We start from the raw sequence: 22,800 nt of genomic DNA on the forward strand, positions 1-22,800 counted from the left end.
ACTCACTCACTCACACACTCACTCACTCACACACTCACTCACTCACTCACACACTCACTCACTCACTCACACACTCACTCACACACTCACTCACTCACACACTCACACACTCACTCACACACTCACTCACACACTCACTCACTCACACACTCACACACTCACTCACACACTCACTCACTCACTCACTCACACACTCACTCACACACTCACTCACTCATTCACTCACTCACTCACTCACTCACTCACTCACTCACTCACTCACTCACTCACTCACTCACACACTCACTCACACACTCACTCACTCACACACTCACTCACTCACTCATTCACTCACTCACTCACTCACACACTCACTCACTCACTCACTCACTCACTCACTCACTCACACACTCACTCACTCACTCACTCACTCACTCACTCACTCACACACTCACTCACTCACACACTCACTCACTCACTCACTCACTCACTCACTCACTCACACACTCACTCACTCACTCACTCACTCACACACTCACTCACTCACTCATTCACTCACTCACTCACTCACACACTCACTCACTCACTCATTCACTCACTCACTCACTCACACACTCACTCACTCACTCACTCACACACTCACTCACTCACTCACTCACTCACTCACTCACTCACACACTCACTCACTCACTCACTCACTCACTCACTCACTCACTCACACACTCACTCACTCACTCACTCACTCACTCACTCACTCACACACTCACTCACTCACTCACTCACTCACTCACACACTCACTCACTCACTCATTCACTCACTCACTCACTCACTCACACACTCACTCACTCACTCACTCACTCACTCACTCACTCACTCACTCACACACTCACTCACTCACTCACTCACTCACACACTCACTCACTCACTCACTCACACACTCACTCACTCACTCACACACTCACTCATTCACTCACTCACTCACTCACACACTCACTCACTCACTCACTCACACACTCACTCACTCACTCACTCACACACTCACTCACTCACACACTCACTCACTCACTCACACACTCACTCACTCACTCACACACTCACTCACTCACACACTCACACACTCACTCACTCACTCACTCACTCACTCACTCACTCACACACTCACTCACTCACACACTCACTCACTCACTCACACACTCACTCACTCACTCACACACTCACTCACTCACTCACTCACACACTCACTCACTCACACACTCACTCACTCACTCACTCACACACTCACTCACACACTCACTCACTCACTCACTCACACACTCACTCACTCACACACTCACTCACTCACTCACACACTCACTCACTCACTCACACACTCACTCACACACTCACTCACTCACACACTCACACACTCACTCACACACTCACTCACACACTCACTCACTCACACACTCACACACTCACTCACACACTCACTCACTCACTCACTCACACACTCACTCACACACTCACTCACTCATTCACTCACTCACTCACTCACTCACTCACTCACTCACTCACTCACTCACTCACTCACTCACACACTCACTCACACACTCCCTCTCTGATACTGAATGACTCTGGATCATCAAAACGAATAAAAACAAAAACTGGTCCGACATGAACCACCATCACTCAGCTCACTATTGTGAGACTGTCAACAGTCGAGTGAGCTTCACTAATCTCAGGCCTAGTAATTACAGTACTAAAGAAAACAACCCCCCCCCCCCCCCCCCACACACACACACAGTTTAACCCTCACGCTTTTGTCAGGACGAATGTTTTACCTCCACGTCATCAAAACAACAATGAAGTTCAGCTCAGAGACAAAAAGCCGACGTTACCCAACCAGCAGCAGCACAATCACTCAGAAATGTGAACATTCAGGATCCTGATGACGGAGATGCGAGTCTCACCCCCACACGCCCCTCCACTAGAGCGTCTGATCACATCAGTCCTGTTCCATGATCTCTGCTCTGACTGCTGATTTAATTCCACATTTATTACAAAATACATTTATTAAATTAATTGCCCCGCCCCGTCCTCAGTGCCACGCCCCATCCTCAGCACCCCGCCCTATCCCCAGTGCCACCCCGCAGTATTTAAGTGAACGTACTGAACACGTGTACTAAGTTGACAGGGTCCGGGGTCACTAACAGTTCCCAGAATTAAAATAATCAACAGATTTATTTACTCAGGTTTTTGATCAGTCTTTCCAAACTATGGGTGTGGCCCCGGTCCTGGAGGTCTGGGGTCCCTGTGCTGTCCTAGGACCTGAGCTGTCCACCCCAATTATAGAGGAGCAGAGTTTGGGGGTTCTAGGTGACAGAAACGTGTGGTGATCAGGGATGTTGGGTTGGTGTCGTTCTGCCTCTCTCGTGCGATCACTCAGGATTGATGATGGTGGGTGAGGTGGGTGCTGATGTGGAAGCTTCATGACCTTGTTACCTGCTCGCTCTCCCTTTTAGTTCTGATGTAATCATTCATTTTGTTTTCTGGCAAACTGGCATTTTACTCTTAATGATTTTATATCAGATTTTTATTTATTTATTTGTGTTTTTATTTCTGTCGCCCTCGACTCCTCATCAGGGGTTTTCAGTCCTGGATTCTGTTCAGTTACTCAGTCCAAATACATTTGACTTGACTTCATGCTAAAATAAACATGTGATTCCTTGTCTCTGGACTTTGTACAGCCAAAAGTATCTGGACGCCTGACTGTGAGCTTGTCGGACGTCCAGTTTTAAAAACACACTTTATTAAAGCTGAGCACCCTTCGTGTGATCAGCCGCTCTACTGAGAAGCTTCTAAAGTTTAAAGTGTGTCTGTGTATGGGAATTTGTGCCCATTTAGTCAGCGTTTATATGGCTAAACACTGATTCTGGTCAGTGATCAGAGTTTGGTGTGGAGAGACTGAACTGTCAGGTGTCTGAATACTTTTGGCATCATGCAGCTCCTGTGGTTTTAATAAAAGCAGATTATTGTCAGAGTAAATGTGTCTCTATTTTAGGATTTATGTTAAAATGTGTTTGTGTAGTTCAGCAGAAATGTTTTTCTTTCTTTTGTTATTGGACGATACAGAGTCACATGACCACAGTAGAAGCCCTGACAGACAGGAATGTTACTCGTCCAAATATTTCTGCTCATTATTCTGACAGACGCTTATTTCTAATGATATTTATTATTGTTCATTTTATTATTATTATTAATGTTGTTATTATTTTTTATTAAATCTGGATGTTTCAACACGAGAACAACCATAAATGTGTGTGTGTGTGTGTGTGAGTGTAGTTGTGCTGTAATGTTCTAATATTAATGCAGAACTTCTGACAGGACAATAAAGATATTCTGATTCTGAGGAACTTCTCACCCAGTTACAATCACACCAGCAGCTGCAGCAGAATATTTACATCCTGTCATGCAGCTCCACTTCCTGTGTGTGTGTGTGTATATGAGTGTGTGTGTTTCCTGGTTTGAGGATGATCCAGTATAAATGAATGAAATGTTCCAGTAACGTCACTGTAATAACGTCACTGTAACCTGCTGCTGATCCTGTTATCGTGTAACTGTAGTAGTAAAGCTCACTCGGCTGAGGACAGAATCACCAGTGTTTTGAGTGTGTGAGTTTGAGTTTTCTTTGTGTACTTTGCACAGAGACCTCAGGCAGTCCCACCACACACTGGATCACAGACGCTTCTGTCCATATATTTATGATTTACAGGAAAACTTCTGAAGAATTTTCTCTTCAGTCACAGCAGCAGCAGGATGATCTATGTTCTGGTGGGTGTATGTAAACTTCTGACCTCTGTATCTCCTACAGTCAGTGCTGGAGGACACGAGTACTGTTGAGATTCCATCACATCTAATCACATGTTTCCTAACAGGAACCATTACTCACTATATGACCAAAAGTACATGGAAAACACGATGACCCCCTGTGTGACCTTTTCATCTAGAGAAGCTTCTCACAACACTCTGAAGTGTGTCTGTGGGGATTTGTGCCCATTCAGGCTAGTAAGCCTCAGTTGGTGTTCCGGTTCATCCCAGAGCTGTTGAGTGGGGCTGAGGTCAGGACTGCAGGAGCTTTTCTTCATAGCTTTATAGAGCTGGAACAGGAAAGGACCTTCCCTAAACTGTTGCTGCTGAACCAGAAGCAGATCATTTCCTTTATATGATTGATTTATTACACCTGCTATTAATGAAACACATAAATTCAGTCGTTAAAAGGGGTGTCCCAATATTTATGGTCCTGTAGTGCATGAACAGAACTGACCATGTAATCATCACATGATCGTTCTACTGCATCACATGATTCACAACATCAAAGACCAATTCAGATCAATCAAATCTTTATTTACACTTATACACACACACACACTCACACACACAGAGATGCAGTGAAACAGGTCAGGACTGATGGGGTTTGGTGAGAGGTGTGACAGGTACTGTGGGTAGAACCTGGTTGTGGAAGATGAAGTTCTGGACGTGGTGGAAGATCCAGATGAAGATCAGTAAGACGCTGACGTACTGAATCCAGCCGAACTTTATCAGCTCCCAGAATCCCGGCCGGTATGTAACACACACACTGTTAAGGAGGAACCACAGAGACGGAGACCAGAACCACCAAACCCCACCCCACCCCACCCCACCCCACCCCACACCCAAAGTTCTGTATTTACCCTGCATGTGTGTGTACATAAACACACACCTGAAACACATGTGTGAGTGTAAGAGTGTGTGTGTGTGTGTGTGAGTGTGTAAAGGATATGTGATCGTCTCCACCGGGTATCTGATCTCAACCTCAATCTGAAATGGAGCGCCAGCTGCTCGAGCCACCGTCCACACCGGAGTGGTACAGAGGAGGTACGTACTTACTATAACACACACACACACACACACTCTGTAACACACACACACAGCAGGTATGTACTCACTACAACACACACACACACACAGGACGTACATACGCACTACAACACACACACACTTACAGTTTCGGTTCTGGTAGCTCCTGATGATGTTGGTCAGATCGTATGAACTTGCAAATGGACTCGAAGCATCAACCACCGACACCTACACAATCACACCATCAAAATCACATTACATCATATCATCATCACAATCACATCATCATCACAATCACATCATCATCATCACAATCACATCATCATCACAATCACATCATCATCATCACAATCACATCATCATCACAATCACATCATATCATCATCACAATCACATCATCATCACAATCACATTACAGTAATAACATTACAAAGCTCTCCATAATCAGGCCCCATCCTACCTCACCGACCTGCTCCATCAGCACATTCCCTCCCGTAGCCTTCGCTCTTCTGAGGCTAACCTACTGTCCATACCCTCTAGGACCAAGCACCGGACCTGGGGTGACAGGGCCTTTTCCATAGCTGCTCCATCTTTATGGAATGCTCTCCCCAAACACCTACGAGATTGTCCTGACCTGTCCAAATTCAAGTCACTTCTCAAAACTCATCTATTCAGAGTGGCATTTAACTTGTAATCACACGAAATAAATGCTTTTATTTTTGCTATTCTTTTTTAATAGTTTTTATACTTAGATCACGACAGAAATGTTAAGTCCTAGATCCTAAAACTTGTAAAGTTTTCAGTTTCCTGATTGCATGTGAATCTGTCCTGTTTCTGTCTAATTTTAAGAAATTGTTCTATATTTGTTGTTCTCTCTCATAATTTAGCTAATTTTTAATGAACTGTCTTATGCTGCTCTCTTTGTTTTTATCTTAATTATTCTTGTTGTTGATGTACTATTTTGATTTTGTACTATGATTTGTATGGTGTATGTACGTATTTGTTTTGATTATTTGTCTTATGTAAAGCGTCTTTGAGTATCTTGAAAAGCGCTATATAAATAAAATGTATTATTATTATTATTATTACATCATCATCACAATCACATCATCATCATATCATCATCATCATATCATCACAATCACATCATCATCATCATCACAATCACATCATCATCATCATCACAATCACATCATCATATCATCACAATCACATCATCATCATCACAATCACATCATCATCATCATCACATCATCATTACCATCACATCATCATCATCATCACAATCACATCATCATCACAATCACATTACATCATCATCACAATCACATTACATCATCATCACAATCACATCATCATATCATCACAATCACATCATCATCATAATCACAATCACATCATCATCATCACAATCACATTACATCATCATCACAATCACATCATCATATCATCACAATCACATCATCATCATAATCACATCATCATCATCACAATCACATCATCACAATCACAACCACATTACATCATCATCACAATCACATCATCATATCATCATCACAATCACATCATCATCATATCATCATCATCATATCATCACAATCACATCATCATCATATCATCATCATCATCACAATCACATCATCATCATCATCACAATCACATCATCATCATCATCACAATCACATTACATCATCATCACAATCACATCATCATCATATCATCATCACAATCACATTATCATCATATCATCATCATATCATCATCATCATCACAATCACATCATCATCATCATCACAATCACATCATCATATCATCACAATCACATCATCATCATCATCACAATCACATCATCACAATCACATTACATCATCATCACAATCACATCATCATCACAATCACATCATCATCATCACATCATCATCATCATCATATCATCACAATCACATCATCATCACAATCACATTACATCATATCATCATCACAATCACATCATCATCACAATCACAACCACATTACATCATCATCACAATCACATCATCATCACATCATCATCACAATCACATCATCATCACAATCACATCATCATCACAATCACATTACATCATATCATCATCACAATCACACCATCACATCATCATCACAATCACATTACATCATCATCACAATCACATCACATCATCATCATCACAATCACATCATCATCACAATCACATCATCATCACAATCACATTACATCATATCATCATCACAATCACACCATCACATCATCATCACAATCACATCATCATCAAATCATCATCATCACAATCACATCACAATCACATCATCATCACAATCACATCATCATCACAATCACATTACATCATCATCACATCACCATCACATCATCACAATCACATCATCATCACATCACCATCACATCATCATCACAATCACATCATCATCACAATCACATCATCATCACAATCACATCACATCATCATCACATCACCATCATATCATCATCATCACATCATCATCACAATCACATCATCATCACAATCACATCACATCATCATCATATCATCATCATCATCATCACAATTACATCATCATCACAATCACATCATCAAAGATTATCAGCGTTGTTGCACACAGGTCTTTCTCCTCTTTGAAACACTGACTCACACTGTGGTTCAGTGGAGTACTAGAGCTCCAGTGTTGACTGTATAAGTGCTGTGTTTACTTATTAAAACTGTGCTGCTTGACTGTGATTGTAAGATTTATAATCCACTGAGCTGCTGGTGATCCAGGTGTTGGAGAACTTTGCTCCAAATGAATAATTGTGAAGATGATGGTTTATTGTTCAGTCCCACCAGATCCAGTGCTGGTGTGGGTGAGACGACCATCACTGCAGATCCAGTGCAAAACTCAAAACATTTCATCCTCTTTATTTCTGGCAGGATGTGTGTGGGTTTAATGTCGGGCGGTGATGTCGGGTGGTAGCTGGTACTTACGTTGTACTGGGTGATGATGCCACGGTGAGGAAGCGCTGATCTCTGCTGCAGCTTCAGATCTCCACTGATGAAGAGCTGAGAACCAGGAACTGCTGATGAATGCTGAACCAGAACCATGGACTGCATCACCACCGTCGCCATTCTCTACACAATCACACACAATCACACACAATCACACACAATCACACACAATCACACACAATCACGCACACGCACACACACACACACACACACACACACACACACACACACACACACACGGATTCATTATGGTGCACTTGGTCCTTGTCAAGTATGTAAGTACAGTACCGGTCACCTGACAATATAAACATGTGATCACAGACTGATTTTTTTAATGACTGTTATTTAATTTAAAGTTATATTTGTTGTTATTATTATTATAATTATGATGATGGTGAGTTTAAGCCTGACCATCAGTTGGTAGTTGAAGGTGAGCAGGAGCTGGACGCTGTAGATCTGTTCTGATGGACTCAGAGGAACTGAGAGCTGCACATTCAGTCCATCTGATTTTCCATCTCCGTTCCTGTCGTCCTCTCTCACCTGAAGCACACAGATACACAGGTAACAGATACACAGCTAACAGCTCATTATTCACCTCAATATCACCATCAGCATCATCTACAGTCAGTACTGGATCACCTGACTTATTATTAGTAACTGAACACCTACATAACGCTAAACATAACATTATGTAGGTGTTCAGTTCCACTGTATTGTTAGGAGGACATGACGGGGCCTGCAGAGGAGCACTAACCCCCCCTAAATCAAGCATTAGTAGTAGCTTTTTACAATAGACATTGTCTCAAAGCAACTTGTTAGTGTGTGCACCCACCTCCCAGCCCGGGGGTGTGTTATGTATGGTGTATGTTGGTGTGTTATGGTGTGTTATGGTACTCACAGATACAGCAGGAATGCGCAGGTTGTTCCCCAGCAGGGAGTTAAATTTGGAGAAGGTACTCCACGCTACATAATCCCCCGTTAAACTGGTGGCACCAATCAGCATCATCTGATACTGGAACTGGACCAGAGGCTGTTCCTCATACGTACTCTGTTTCAGCCAGAACCCTACACACACACACACACACACACACACACACACACACACACACACACACACACACACACACACACACACACACACACACACACACACAATCAGTGCTGGAGCTCACAGATGCTCTTTTGCTGGAATTGGCACAAATTCCAACAGTTAATATATTAACTGGTAATTAATAATAACGTCCATGATTTTGTAATAGAATGTCTAACAACATTATGTTCACATCTTCACACACTTTTGACCACATAGTTCATGACACTTTTGTTGTAAATCACAAACACCCAGTTGTGGTTTTCACCACAGATTTTCCCCCCATATTTCCTGAATCTGTTGGTAATATTATGCACAGTTGAAGGTAAAAAGTCTAATTTATTGGGTTTTACCAGAAATAATTATTGGGAAAAATTGTTTTTTTGGGAAAGTTTTTTTGAATAAATATTAATATATTTTTGGCCCATTGTCAGGCCCAAACTCATCCCTGCTTATAGAGAACTTGATCTTTCCTGGATGATCAGTCATGATCGCGCCACATGTTTCAGATGATATATTCTTTGTTTCTAGTCCTAATTTGTCCTGTCCCAACTTTTTTGAAACGTGTTGCAGTCATGACTGTTAGAATAAGTGTACAATTACACAAACAATGAAGAATTTACAAAAATAAAACTATATTTTATTAATATTTTGCTTTTGTTCTGTCCTGAGGTTTCTGGAATTATGAATTGTAGGTCTAAACGTGAGGTACTCCAGGTACATGTGAGCATGCTGTACATCAGTATTAAAGGGGAATAAAGAGTTGAATGCAGTAATAATGAGTAATAATATGAGGTTTGATTACCTTGACTCCTGTAGGCCATGAGCAGAGGAGGAATGTAGGTTAGTAAACACACACACACCACAAACACGGATGCTCTTGAACACACCCTGCTTTTATAACGGATCAAAACCGGCTCAGAATAAACCTCATAAAACCCCATCGCCCTAATTAACACCGATTACTAATTACTCTTTATTATTATTAATTATTAATCCTAACTGTTAGAATCGCAATGAGCCGCTAGCTTAGCATGCCCGCTAACTGCAGCATATTTGTGCTATTAATAAGCTTTTATTAGAACAAATCGCAGGGTAGGAAGCTGATTTAACGCGTTATGTTTTGATATGCGAATTTAAATTAATAACATGCAGTTATTAATCCGGTTTATTACTTTTTATTTCAGTTAAACTTCTTCGAGCTAAACAGTTAGCCTAGCCTTTAACATTCCGCTTCCTGAAGCGTCCCACGTTACCATGACGCTCCATAGCAACCGCAGCAAGCCCCGCCCCCTCATAGCAACCGCAGTTAGAACCTTCAGATCCACCGTGTTCCATCACCCACATGCTGAGTACATAAATACATCATAATAATAATAATAATAATAATAATAATAACAATAATAAACCATTCAATTAAAATAAATACATTACTGAAGTAAAATAAGCACTATTTAAAATGTTGTGAATAGATTCAGGGAATCTGGAGAGATCTCAGACCACCACTGCTGAGTACAGTCATGCTACTGTGATAAATGTAGCCACACAGGCTCAGGAGCGCTTTAGAAAACTGATGTTAGTTAACACAGTCCGCCTCTGCATCAACAAATAAATCCTGTTGTATATTAATTCTCTACAGAAGCACCACCGAGATCTCTGGACCCGAGATCATCTCAGATGGACCGAAAGACAGCATCAGTGCGCACAGCATGGGTGACCTGCACATGTGTGAGGGTACCACTTTCACAGAGTGTGTGTGTTTGAGCGGCCTGCCTGCAGTCCAGATCTGTCTTGTATTGAAAATGTGCGGCGTATCATGAAGAGGAGAATGAGACGACGGCGAGCACGGACTGTTGAGCAGCTGGATCTCGTATCCAGCAAGAACGGAGAAAAATTCCACTCACAAACCTGCAACCATCAGTGTCCTCAGTTCCTCACACATTAAACTGTAAAAATTAATAGGAACACTGATGGAACACAGGGGGAACACAGGGGGAAACACAGGGGGGACACAGGGGGGACACGGGGAACACAGGGGGAACACAGGGGAATACAGGGGGGAACACAGGGGGAAACACAGGGGGAAACACAGGGGGGAACACAGGGAGGAACACAGGGGAACATGGGGGGAACACAGGGGAGAACACTGATGGAACACAGGGGGGAACACAGGGGGAAACACAGGGGGGAACACAGGGGGGGGAACACAGGGAGGAACACAGGGGAACACGGGGGGAACACAGGGGAGAACACTGATGGAACACAGGGGAACACAGGGGAACACAGGGGGGATCACAGGGGGGAACATAGGGGAACACGCCCCTGTCCTGACTTTTTTGGAGTTTGTTACAGGGATCAGATTCTAAACGTGTCTCTATTTACAAACCACACCACTGATCATAAATCTATATCACACACACACACACACACACACACACACACACACACACACACAGTGTGTATACAGTATATATATATATATATATATATATATATATATATATATATATGTTAATGGTTGATGGTAGCTTAGTGTTTAAGGTACTGCACTGGCAATCTGAATGTTGTTGTTTGAAGCCCCACCACTGCCAGGTATCTGGTAACTGTTGGGCCCTTATCATCAATTTCTTGGAGGGCACAAAATAACACGACACTTCAAACATCCAGGAACAAAAAGATTTACGATAAAACACACAACAGGAAGCGTCTCATTCTACTGCCGGGAAGACTTTATATATCACTGAGCACTTTATTAGGAACACCTCTCTGCTCTGTACATTCACTGATTATTTTATAAGCTACACCTAACATACAGATGAACAATGTGGGTGTACAATTACTGACTGTATTCCATCTGTTGCTCTGTGCACTTTTAACAGAGTATTCATTTCACCTTGTGCAGAATGAGGAGGTTCAGATCTGATCTTTATCTTCTCTTTGCTTCATTTCTGTTTGTTAATAAGCTGATCCTCCGGATTTATCATTCTTGCACCATTGTGACACAAAAAGGTTTAAACTGAAATTGTAGCTGAGAGAAGCACGAGGAAACGCTGAAATGTTGGTTTTGGTTGTGATGACTCTGTGTTCTCTGTGATGAAGGGATTCTCCCTTATTAACTTAATAACTGGTTCTTCCAGCTCAGGTTAAATTTCCCATCAGCGTGTAGGGCGTGCTTTTAATTCTTTTAATTCAGTCACGCTGGGGAAACGTTCAGTATAAAGTTCCTGTTTCAGATCCTGCTACAGTGGTGATCAGGTCCGGACCTTCCCCAGGCTGTTTAGAAAAAAACAACAAACTAAATTTGGTTTCTTTTAAATCATTCAGATAACTGAATAAAGTTCTTATCTGTACTATAGATAAATAGATATTGATCCTGAAGAAAATGATTATATTTATACTTATATATCTGTATAGATCATGTATTAGAACAGATGCACTTCTGCTCCTATTATTATTATTGTCAATAATTCCCTCAGGATTAATAAAGTATATATCTGTTGTAGATGTTGTTACTGACTGTTCAGTAATTACAAGACAGCTAAGTGACCGGCGTGGATTCAGTTTTCACACACACTTTGTGATGTTAAATAAATAAAAGCATTATTTTTTACCATTGATCTGCCCTCAGTCACCCAGAATTATGAAGTGAAAACATCAGACACTGAAATCTCTCATTACAAAAGTATTAAGATGTTCTGAACTCTCTGTACACTCTCCGTCCTCTTCTCCTCATCTTAAGAATCCTAACATCCAGACCAGCAGCAGTTAGGTGTGGTGTGTACCGTATTTACTAATCAGTGACTTTGTTTTTGGAGTGATGAGGATTAACATAGGCAGCACAATGGCACAGCTGGTAACGTGTGTCAGGAACATGGCTCATGAGAACCTGGGTCTGATTCCTGCCTCTGATGACTGTCTGTGGAAAGTTTGGCATGTTCTCCGTAGAGTCTAGGTACTCTCCTGTTCTTCCACTTGCCCAGAATATGCAGTAGGTGGGTGAGTGAGTTTTGCCCTGTGATAGACACTAGCACACTGTGGTTTCAGGTGATGTCAGGAACACTTTGACCCTGACCAGGATGAGGTGGCTATTAAACACTGATGAATAATAATAATGATGTCATGTGTGTGTGTGTGTGTGTGTGTGGTAAACAGAAAGTGAAAGTTCTTCATTAGATGAATAAATTGTTAAATTCGGTTTTATTAAAAGCCTAACTCTTGATTATGATGTGATTATTCATGATTATGATGTGAGTTGATGTTTCTCTGTGATTATAAATGAATAATTTAATATATTTATAATATTTAATAGTTTATCTGGATCAGTTTGTTGTTTTTTTACTCCGCGGTGTTGTGTCCCTGGTGCGCATGCGCAGTGTTGTCAGCAGTGCTAGCCTAGCTAACAGTGTCGGTGTCGGTTAGCCCGTTGTTGTTGTTGTTAATAATAATTTGCTCTTTATTTGATTTATTTTGTTTATTATTTTATATTTAATATCCATTATTTCATATCAGGATCGTGCTGAGCGGCGCAGTAGAACCTGCAACAATGAAATGGATGTTTAAAGAAGATCATTCTCTCGGTAATAATGAGTTTATATCTGAAGCTAATGCTAATGTTTATTATTATTATTATCATTCACAAACTCAACTGTTCATCTTTACATTTATTATTTATTATTTATTAAGAATCAGCTTTAGTTCTTATTTATATCCACATTATTATCATTACAGCGTGGATTAAATCATGATGTTATTATTAATGTTTATATTATTATATCAAATTTAATATATTAATACATTATAGCTTAATAATTACTATAATGATAATAAGAATAATTATAATAATAACAACAATAATTATAATAACAAACACCAAAATAAAATAAACAAACCAGTAATTATAATATTTTTCATTTTATTATATATAATAACAACAGCAATATTTTAATAACAATAATAATATAAAAATATAAAAATAGTACAATAATAAAACTCACATTAATTATAATAACTATAAATAACAATAAATATAAGAATAATAAAATAACAACTACATTTTAAATATAATAACAAAACATTAATAAATATAAAAATAATAAAATAAATATGAGAAAAATCATAAATAATAAATGGCTTGTATATAATAATATAATATAATATTTTTCTAATAATAATAGTAAATGTTAAAGTAGTAAATATGATACATAATTAACATAAACATTATATAATAATAGATTGTTTTCAGACAGGCAGATCTAATCTGATTTGATTTAATCTAAAAATATAAATAATTAAATACATAATAAATATAAATAATATTACATTAAATTTATTGGAAATTAGCATGTACGTATATTTCAGGTATCAGGATCTGATTAAATGTCTGTACAGAAATAAAGAGGATTGGATCAGATGTAATATTGTGTCTGTGTAAGTGGTACAGTACCATTGCAGGATAAACAAATCAGAATTCCTTCATTCTCACTAGCTGCATTATCCTGGTCAGGGTCACAGTGGGTCTGGAGCAATGTGAAACACTGGAGAGAGTAATGACATTTATTTATACACACATATATAAAACAAATAAATGCAACAGTATGAGTGATTTCATCATTTACATTTTCATAATCATTATCATACTGGGCAGGCAGGCCAGTCTAGCACCTGCACATGTTACTACAGCGGGGATTTATAGTGTGAGGGTGCAGAAGTTTACCCATGCGGCTAAACCTAACAGATCTCTCAAACTGGGACTGAGGCTGGATTTGGATTGTTTTTGCTGTGGTAACTATAGGGAAGGACCTCTTTATTTCTGACTTAGAGAACATGATGTGGTTTCAGCAGGACACAGTAAACGTTCCCACTGTGAATCATCATCCAGTCTTTCATAAATAGTGTATAAATAACTGCTTTCTGATTCTGTCCCCGCCCAAACATTTTAGGATGTTGCTTTGGTTTATATATATATTAATCTTTATAAATGTTTATATGAGTATAGTGATGAGATGTGGAGCTGTAAGGGATTATTATTCTATTTTATTCAGTTTTATGATGATACACCAGATCATCTGATGATTGTTACTGGTTTGTTGGTGGGAATTGACGGACTGTGATGATAGTATGAACATGTTAATGACAGGTAGCACAAACCCGTCTGACCCACAGGTGAAATAAGATACCAGAACCAAACTCATTGATCCAAATCGTCTCTTTATGAACCTCACAGTGTTTACAGGGGAAAGGTGGAAGCTGGAACTTTTAGATCTTTAACCCCTTACAGGTCTCACCAAGTAAATCATGTTTGTTATAAAGTTTCCTGAGACTAAAACCAACAACAAACAGTTCATATTTTACTGGTGCACACAGGATTGTTAATGAGCCGCTACCCAGCAGCTGAGACGATCACAAAAATGATGCGACTTTTCATGGATGATTTTTCAGCTGCAGCTTTAAGTTGATATAAAAGTTAGAGAGGCCGTTTACTCGAAACCATCTACCAATATTTATTTATTTTCTATTTTATTTCTGCATTTTCTCTCAGTTTACTGTGGTCAGTTTGTCTTCCGCTGCTGGTGGATCCCTGATTGTAGGTGAGGTGGGTATATTGTGGGTATGTTGCTGCTCACGCCTCCTCCGACCCGCGTGCAGCTCTCAGCGGAACCCTTTCCCACCCATGCACTCTGCACGGGCGCCTCTATCTGCCAATCAGGGTCCTTACACAGCGTCTGAAGACCCCGCCCACATAGTCCGGTCATCCCGTCCTAGCAGAACCGTGTCTCCTGCAGGCACGGACAATTATGCCCGCTAGATGGCGCCCAGCTGACCGGTGGGAACGCCGAGGAGTTCAGAATCTCAGTGCTGGTGTGCTAGAGGAATATCCCGCTGCGCCACCTGGGTGCCCATCTACCAACATGTCAACCAGACACGACCCAAACAAGATGATTTAAATACAGCTTATTTTTACCCTAGTATTTAGACTCAAAGTTCAGTGTTCAGTTCAGTTCAGCAGGTGATTAAAGGGTTAATGATCTTATACAGCACTCAACAGGAATAAGGAGTGTCCACATACTTTTAGCCATATATAGTATATTATAATCAGGCGTCTGGTTTAAATAATCAAGATTTTAAAGTTTCATATTATTACAAATTTTCCCTCGTGGGATAATAAAAGGCTTCTCATCTGATCTGATCTGATTAAGGAGAGCACTACTGCACCTCAGTAATCAGATCAATGTTTAGCCTGGTTACCATAGCATCCAGTCCCAAAACCATGGTAAGTGGAGGCGACTGAAGGTCCGATCAGTAGAATCAGAACCAGAAATGGATCAGACTAGCCCTGAACACCATCATGCTCCTGGATCTTCTCATCCTGCTCATCAATAACCCACGGAGCCGCCCTGCTGTGATCAGTACGAGTGTGTTTTAATGGCCGTTTGAACGGCTGGCACCGTGGCATCGCGCCTGGCTCTGATCCCGCTCCTCCATCTACAGAGGAACAGGAGATATTGATTGTGGTGGATGTTTATTGGTTGGACTGTAAAAGCTTTAATGCATCAGTCTGTTAGCCGGGCGCCTGATCTCCTGTAATAGATGTTTGTGTAGCTAAACGCAGCACGTTTCCACCAAGGGTTTTCAGTGTAAACTGTGATGTCATGTGGGCGTGTAAGGGAGCGTGTTCACATGAGAAACTGCAAAACCATTTTCACTCCAGCTGTGCCATTGTTTCCTGTGGTTTCTCCAATGAGACGAACTGTTTGATACGAGGCGGTAAAAGCGACCGTAGGAACGAAACTCAGCGTGACTTACTGTAGTAAAACAGCGAGTGAGGAATGTGATGAGTGGAGGAACTTATGAGCAGTAATAATGAAGAGAAGTTTAGTGCTCCTGTCTCCTTCTTTTACTACATTAAACCACGTTAAGCTTTATTCTCAACCAGAAGCGTTTTAGACTCTGGGAGAAGCTGATTCTGATTCTCACCATTTCTCAGAAGCTGGAGCTGTAACACAAGTTTAAAAGTGAAACAGGGAGGAGAATCCAGATAAACACAGATAAATTTGGAGCTGTAACCCTGGATGTGACGCTTATTCCACAATTTTGATGATGATTTACCTCACTGCTCAAGTTGAGCGCTGAACAGAGAACAAAACGCTTCTCATGTGATGCACTAAAGAAAGCAACAACAGCGACAAACACGAGGAACGGAGTCGCCGTCTACGTCTTCTTATCACCAATAGCTGATCCATGCTTTTTACATAAAAACTGTAACAGCAGCACAAATCCCCACAGATAATCTACACGCTCCACCATCATGTTACTCTTTACTTTCATTGTGTAACGCCCACCACTGATGGTGCTTGCTTGGTTCCCAAAAACTGGTGGAAACACGAACTGGTTCTCTAAAAAACACCAAGATTCTAAGAAGCCTGAACGAAACCAGTTTAAGAACCAGAGTTCTTTGGTCAAGTAGCTCTAACTTGAAACTTTTTCACCAAATGAACTCTGGTTCTTGAACCGGTTCAGTTCAGCCAATATAAACTTTAAGAACCACTGTAATGCAATCTGAAGAAGGAATCGAGATATATCTAAGCATTGTTTTCATTTTTCTCACCAACTGGAGAACCTTTGGACTTTTAGACACTCAGATTGTCAGATAGAGTCTTGTGTTGTCAGAACTTTAGGTGGACCTTTGTATTGTCAGGTAGATCTGTGGATGATCTTGTAGACCTTCTGAAGTAAATAATAATAAGAAAGTGCTTCAGGTGGTCAGCTGGATGATGCTCAGATTGCTGGTTAAATGGATGGATTGGTAGAGATGGGTGGTATATATGGGTGGATTGGTAGAGGTGGGTGGTAGAGATGGGTGGATTGGTAGAGATGGGTGGTATATATGGATGGTATATATGGGTGGATGCTCTCTGATGGTTGGATGGGTGTTCTGTGAGGTACGAGGTGCTTCAGACAGTTTGATTGGCTCTTGTGTTTGGACGCTGCTCAGATCTTCAGATGGTACGGTTCAGCTCAGAAACACAACCACTCTGGAGTAGATAAAGAGAAGCACCATCATAATACCAATATATCGTCCCGTCCTCTCCCGTCTCTCTGATCAGCACTAACAGCACGTTTCCTCTTCCTGTTTCCTGTAGAGCACCGGTGTGTGGAGTCGGCCAAGATCCGGAACAAATACCCCGACAGGGTTCCAGTGAGTACCTGCACCACGCCGGTGTGAGATTAGATCTGATGTACACGAGGATCAGGTTTACCATCACTCTCAGTAAATGAACACAGTGAACTGCTCAGCTGTTCTGTGTTTCCTCTTCACGCTGCCAGGATTAAGCGGACGCTTTTATATAAAGATTTATACACACTGAGGGCCTCGCTTAAGGGCCCAGCAGTGAATGATTTGCTGAGGCAGCACTCAGGGGTGAGAGGTGTGGGTGGTGCCGTGTACGTGGGGATTAGAGACAGATTACCAGATCAGTTCTGTTACTCAGTTCTGTTACTTTACTTTAGTAGTGTTTGGTTTTTGAAACTGGCTGTCTGACCAGCTCACACTCAGGCGTCCGAATACTTTTGATCGTACAGTGTATCTCTTGATCTAAAAACCTCAAACAGAATAGAATCCAGCATCTCTTTGGACGTCACATCATACAGTCTCTCGTTAATATCAGTTCAAGTCAAATGTATTTGTACAGCGCTTTACAAAGCAACTCTCGTACCTGCTTGTGTTGTCTGACAAGCTCATGGTCAGGTGTCCAAATACTTTTGGCCACATAGTGTAGCTCTTGATCTAAATGTTGATGGAAAACCTGGAACAGGATAGAATGCGACAGCTTTCTGGACAGCTGAATGGTAGACTCCTCTCGTCATGTGACTGCAGGCTCTCATTATTGAACGAGAAGGCGTCCGAATACTTTTGACCACACAGTGTAAGTGGACACTCGGCCGTGAGGTTTTTGGACGCCCCTCTGGATGATAAAAGCCCGGTTGTTACAGCAGTGGAGTGGAGTGGAGTTGAGGAGAAGCTCCATGTTGTGGTGAAAGCCTCTGACCCTGAGCTCCACACAACTGGAAATGCTGGTCTGAGGAGGAATGTGGCAGAACAAAGAACCTGAGAGTGATCCAGGCTCCTGCTGATACACGACACCTGAACAGGTTTGGGGGGGGAACACGGGGAACTCCTGCCCCAACCTGCAGCAGGAACAGAGGAGCAGAGCTTCATTAATGCTTCCTTTATTCAGCACCAGCCTGACTCAGCGTTCTCCTCTCAACCACACACAAGCAGCTATGAAGCGAGATTAACGAGAGCCTGCAGGAACAAGAACAGGAACAGGTCAGCATTCAGACGTCCAGAGAGATGCTGGATTTATCCTGTTCTCATTAACAGATACACTTTAGGGTCAAAAGTATTCGGACACCTGATTGTGAGCGTGTCAGACGTCCTGTTTTAAAACAAACGGTATTGAACAGAGCGCTCTGTGTGTGATCTTTTCACACAAAAAAAGATCTTACAAGAATTTGAAGTGTGTCTGTGTGTGGGAATTTGTGCCCCCTCAGTCAAAGAAAGCCTCTGTTGATGTTTTGAGGTCAGGGCTCTGCGCAGGACACTGGAGTTTCTCTTCATGTCTTTATAGAACTCACTTTGTTCTTGCTCACTGGTGTGAGTCGGGGGGTGGGATGGGTGGGTAGCTCCCATACATGTGGTAACCCAAGACTGGCAGGTGATAAGAAGCGGCCGAAGATGATTGGACGCGTGTCGGAGGGGTCGTGTGGTGATCTGGCTTTACTTTATCAGATCGGGGGTTCTGAAGCAGCACAGTTGGGGAATTGGATATAACTAAATTGTGAAATGGGGAAAAGAACCCCTAAGGAAGGAGGATATCTGTAAACAGAGTCCCGACACTGCAGAGCGCTCCTGTTCTTCATCACACACACGGATCAGATCCTGAAGTTCTGAGGCGTGTTGTGTAGGCGACCCGAGATCCTCACCCTGTTGGTCTTTTCCAGGTGATCGTAGAGAAGGTGTCGGGCTCTCAGATCGTGGACATCGATAAGAGGAAGTACCTGGTACCATCTGACATCACGGTGGCTCAGTTCATGTGGATCATCAGGAAACGCATCCAGCTCCCGTCGGAGAAGGCCATCTTCCTGTTCGTGGATAAAACCGTCCCTCAGTCCAGGTGAGCATCTCACATTCTGTCCCCATACTGAACCCAACACCGCGTTCCCTTCTCCAGCGCTCTGTATAGAACTGGTGTAGAGCGTTCTCTGTGTAATAGAGTTTCAGCTTGGATTTCACGCCTGTGTTGACTGAAAAGGGTTTTCCGAAGTATTGAAAGGTGTAAATCAGCCTCTTTTAGTAAAAATGAGAACCCCACAGTGCCTGAACGTTCTGCTCTGTCAGAACCCTGAACACATCATCACCTGGTGATAGTAACAGGACTGAAATGATGCTGCACGTCTACAGGAATGATGAGTTGGTGATGAGAAGCTGCTCCGTGTCCATTAAAACTCTCCTCTGTACTCTAATAGTGAACAGTTGTAGCTTAGTGGGTGGAGCTTTGGGCTATCAATCAGAAGATTGTTGGTTCAAATCCAAGCTCTGCTGCTACGCCACTGTTGGGCCCCTGAGTAAGGCCCTTAACCCTGTCTGCTCCAGGGATTTGGTAAAGTGTCTCTGGGAAACAAGTTGGGATACACATTTACATCTTACATTTAGCAGACGCTTTCATCCAAAGTGACTTACAGCACTGTGACAGTTACAGTCTAAGCAATTGAGGGTTAAGGGCCTCGCTCAAGGGCCCAACAGTGGCAACCTGGCAGTGGTGGGGCTTGAACCAGCGACCTTTCAATTACTAGTCCAGTACCTTAACCGCTATGACTAAACTGCCCTACATGGAAAATAATGTTATTGTACTGTACACGTGTAGACGTATAAATGATCAATAAAACTTCTTCTATTATTAACAGCACTGAACACAGCGTGAATCAGAGCTCTACATTCATGATCAATAATTCCTCTATTTAACAGTACAGAGCTCCACTCACAGTTTATTATTATTAAAATAGAGAAAAAAAATTCTACTAACGTCAGTTTATGGAACTTTACGTCACTCGGCCGTGTTCACATGGTGTTCAGTACCCGCAGGTTCACTGCCTGATTTTAATAATCATCTCCGTGACTACAGAGAAAGTTCCCACTGCTGATGCCAGTACACGTAACGTCATCCTAAACCAGTGGAAAATCAGGTTCCTACAGTAAAACACCATGAATAGAGTGAAAGGTCGCCGCCACCACAGCTCCCGATTCTGGCTGGAGTCAGACGAGGGCATCGATGATGGTTCTGCTCACGTCACAGATGATGATGAAGCTCCAGCAGAGCGGCGTGTGTTTATATTTAGGTTACGGGGTTCCTTATAGGTGTTTATAGGGGGGGGGGGGGGGGGGGGTTAATGACGTAATGTGAAGCTCTTTCTGCTCCACACAGTTCCAGTTCTTTATAAACCCACACACACGTCTCTCACTGATCCCCTCCATCAGCTCACCATGCGGCTCTAATCCTCAGCTCCGTGTGCAGTTGTGTTCCGAAGTCCTGCTCTGTATCGTTTTGTCCTCTACAATAAGCGTGAAATAAAAGCCTTAAACACACGATGAGTTCGGATGGACCACGCCCGCCTCCAAACAATAACAGTCCAAAATAACAACAGAAATATGAATCCCACTGTGGAAACGCTTCAGTGTTCATGAGAAACACACACCACACTCATTCAGTCTCTATTATTTCCATTAAACACACACATTGCACAACACTCGCGTACACACACTCGATTCCCAGGTGGGGCGGTCCGGGTCCTTTCTGTGTGGAGTTGTGCATGTTCTCCCCGTGTCCTCCCACAGTACAGAGGCGTGTAAGTGAGGTGAACTGGAGCCACTAAATAGTTCATGACTGTGTTTGATATTAAACCTGAACTGATGAATTATGGGTAAGCAGTAACTACCTGTCCTGTCATGATGGAACCAAAGTGTAAAACATCACGTTATAATCATGATAAACAAAACACACACACACACACACACACCAAACCAGTGGCAGCACTGAGACTGACCCTGGGTCTCCACTGAGTTCCCACCCATACGATATTTGATGTTCACCCTTCCTCACTGTGCTGTGTGTGTGTGTGTGTGTGTTTCAGTCTGACTATGGGGCAGCTATATGAGAAGGAGAAGGACGAGGACGGCTTCCTGTACGTGGCCTACAGCGGAGAGAACACCTTCGGCTCCTAAATCCATCATAAACCACACCCACCAAATATCACCGACTCCGCCCACATCATGTACACGCCCCACCTTTTCTTCTGCTGAGTGTGTGTGTGTGTGTGTGTGTGTGTGTGTGTGTGTTAATATGTAAGTTTGTGTATCTGTGTTGTCGTGTCACTCCTGTAGTGTTAGCATTAGCATTATAGCATCGTATTTAGTTAGCACGTGGATGTTAGCGGTGCTGCAGTGATCATACACAGTAACTTTATAATTATATTATATTATTATTATTAATATATTATTAATATTATATTATCGACACAAATGAATTTTAAAGTTTGATTTGATTTCCTGTATAAATTTATCTGTATATTTAAGAATGATGTGAACGGTGAGGTAGCTGGATGACCGAACCAATAAAAACACCTAAACACACCGCGCGAGTGTGTGTGTGTGTGTGTGTGTGTGTGTGTGTGTGTGTGTTCTTTTATTATATACACTACATGACTACACCTGATCATGAGCTTGTTGTGACCCTCTGTGTGATCTTTTCAGCTAGAACGGCTTCTCACAAGACCTTGCAGTG

At 41.8% G+C, this 22,800-nt stretch overlaps 2 protein-coding genes across 3 annotated transcripts; one reads left to right on the plus strand and one right to left on the minus strand.

The window, feature by feature from the left end:
• Positions 1 to 4,342: 4,342 nt before the first annotated feature.
• Positions 4,343 to 10,148, minus strand: tmem231 (transmembrane protein 231). Of its 2 annotated transcripts, none has more exons than XM_062999685.1 (7): positions 9,768 to 10,125; positions 8,771 to 8,937; positions 8,284 to 8,412; positions 7,852 to 7,995; positions 5,002 to 5,083; positions 4,776 to 4,884; positions 4,343 to 4,580 (listed from the first exon to the last, which is right to left on the minus strand). In XM_062999685.1, exons 1-7 carry the CDS (start codon positions 9,904 to 9,906, stop codon positions 4,418 to 4,420), a joined length of 933 nt encoding a protein of 310 aa, XP_062855755.1. In that variant the 5' UTR covers positions 9,907 to 10,125; the 3' UTR covers positions 4,343 to 4,417. The 2 variants fall into 2 exon arrangements, with proteins under 2 accessions (XP_062855755.1, XP_062855756.1); XM_062999686.1 differs by having other exon boundaries at positions 4,458 to 4,579; positions 4,779 to 4,884; positions 9,768 to 10,148.
• A 3,201-nt stretch (positions 10,149 to 13,349) lies between these two features.
• Positions 13,350 to 22,649, plus strand: gabarapl2 (GABA(A) receptor-associated protein like 2). Its single transcript, XM_063000240.1, has 4 exons — positions 13,350 to 13,539; positions 18,103 to 18,158; positions 19,964 to 20,136; positions 22,151 to 22,649. Exons 1-4 carry the CDS (start codon positions 13,506 to 13,508, stop codon positions 22,239 to 22,241), a joined length of 354 nt encoding a protein of 117 aa, XP_062856310.1. The 5' UTR covers positions 13,350 to 13,505; the 3' UTR covers positions 22,242 to 22,649.
• Positions 22,650 to 22,800: the final 151 nt, after the last annotated feature.

The sequence above is a fragment of the Trichomycterus rosablanca genome, chromosome 8 (assembly GCF_030014385.1).
Source record: "Trichomycterus rosablanca isolate fTriRos1 chromosome 8, fTriRos1.hap1, whole genome shotgun sequence".
In the NCBI taxonomy this organism is placed as follows: domain Eukaryota; kingdom Metazoa; phylum Chordata; class Actinopteri; order Siluriformes; family Trichomycteridae; genus Trichomycterus; species Trichomycterus rosablanca.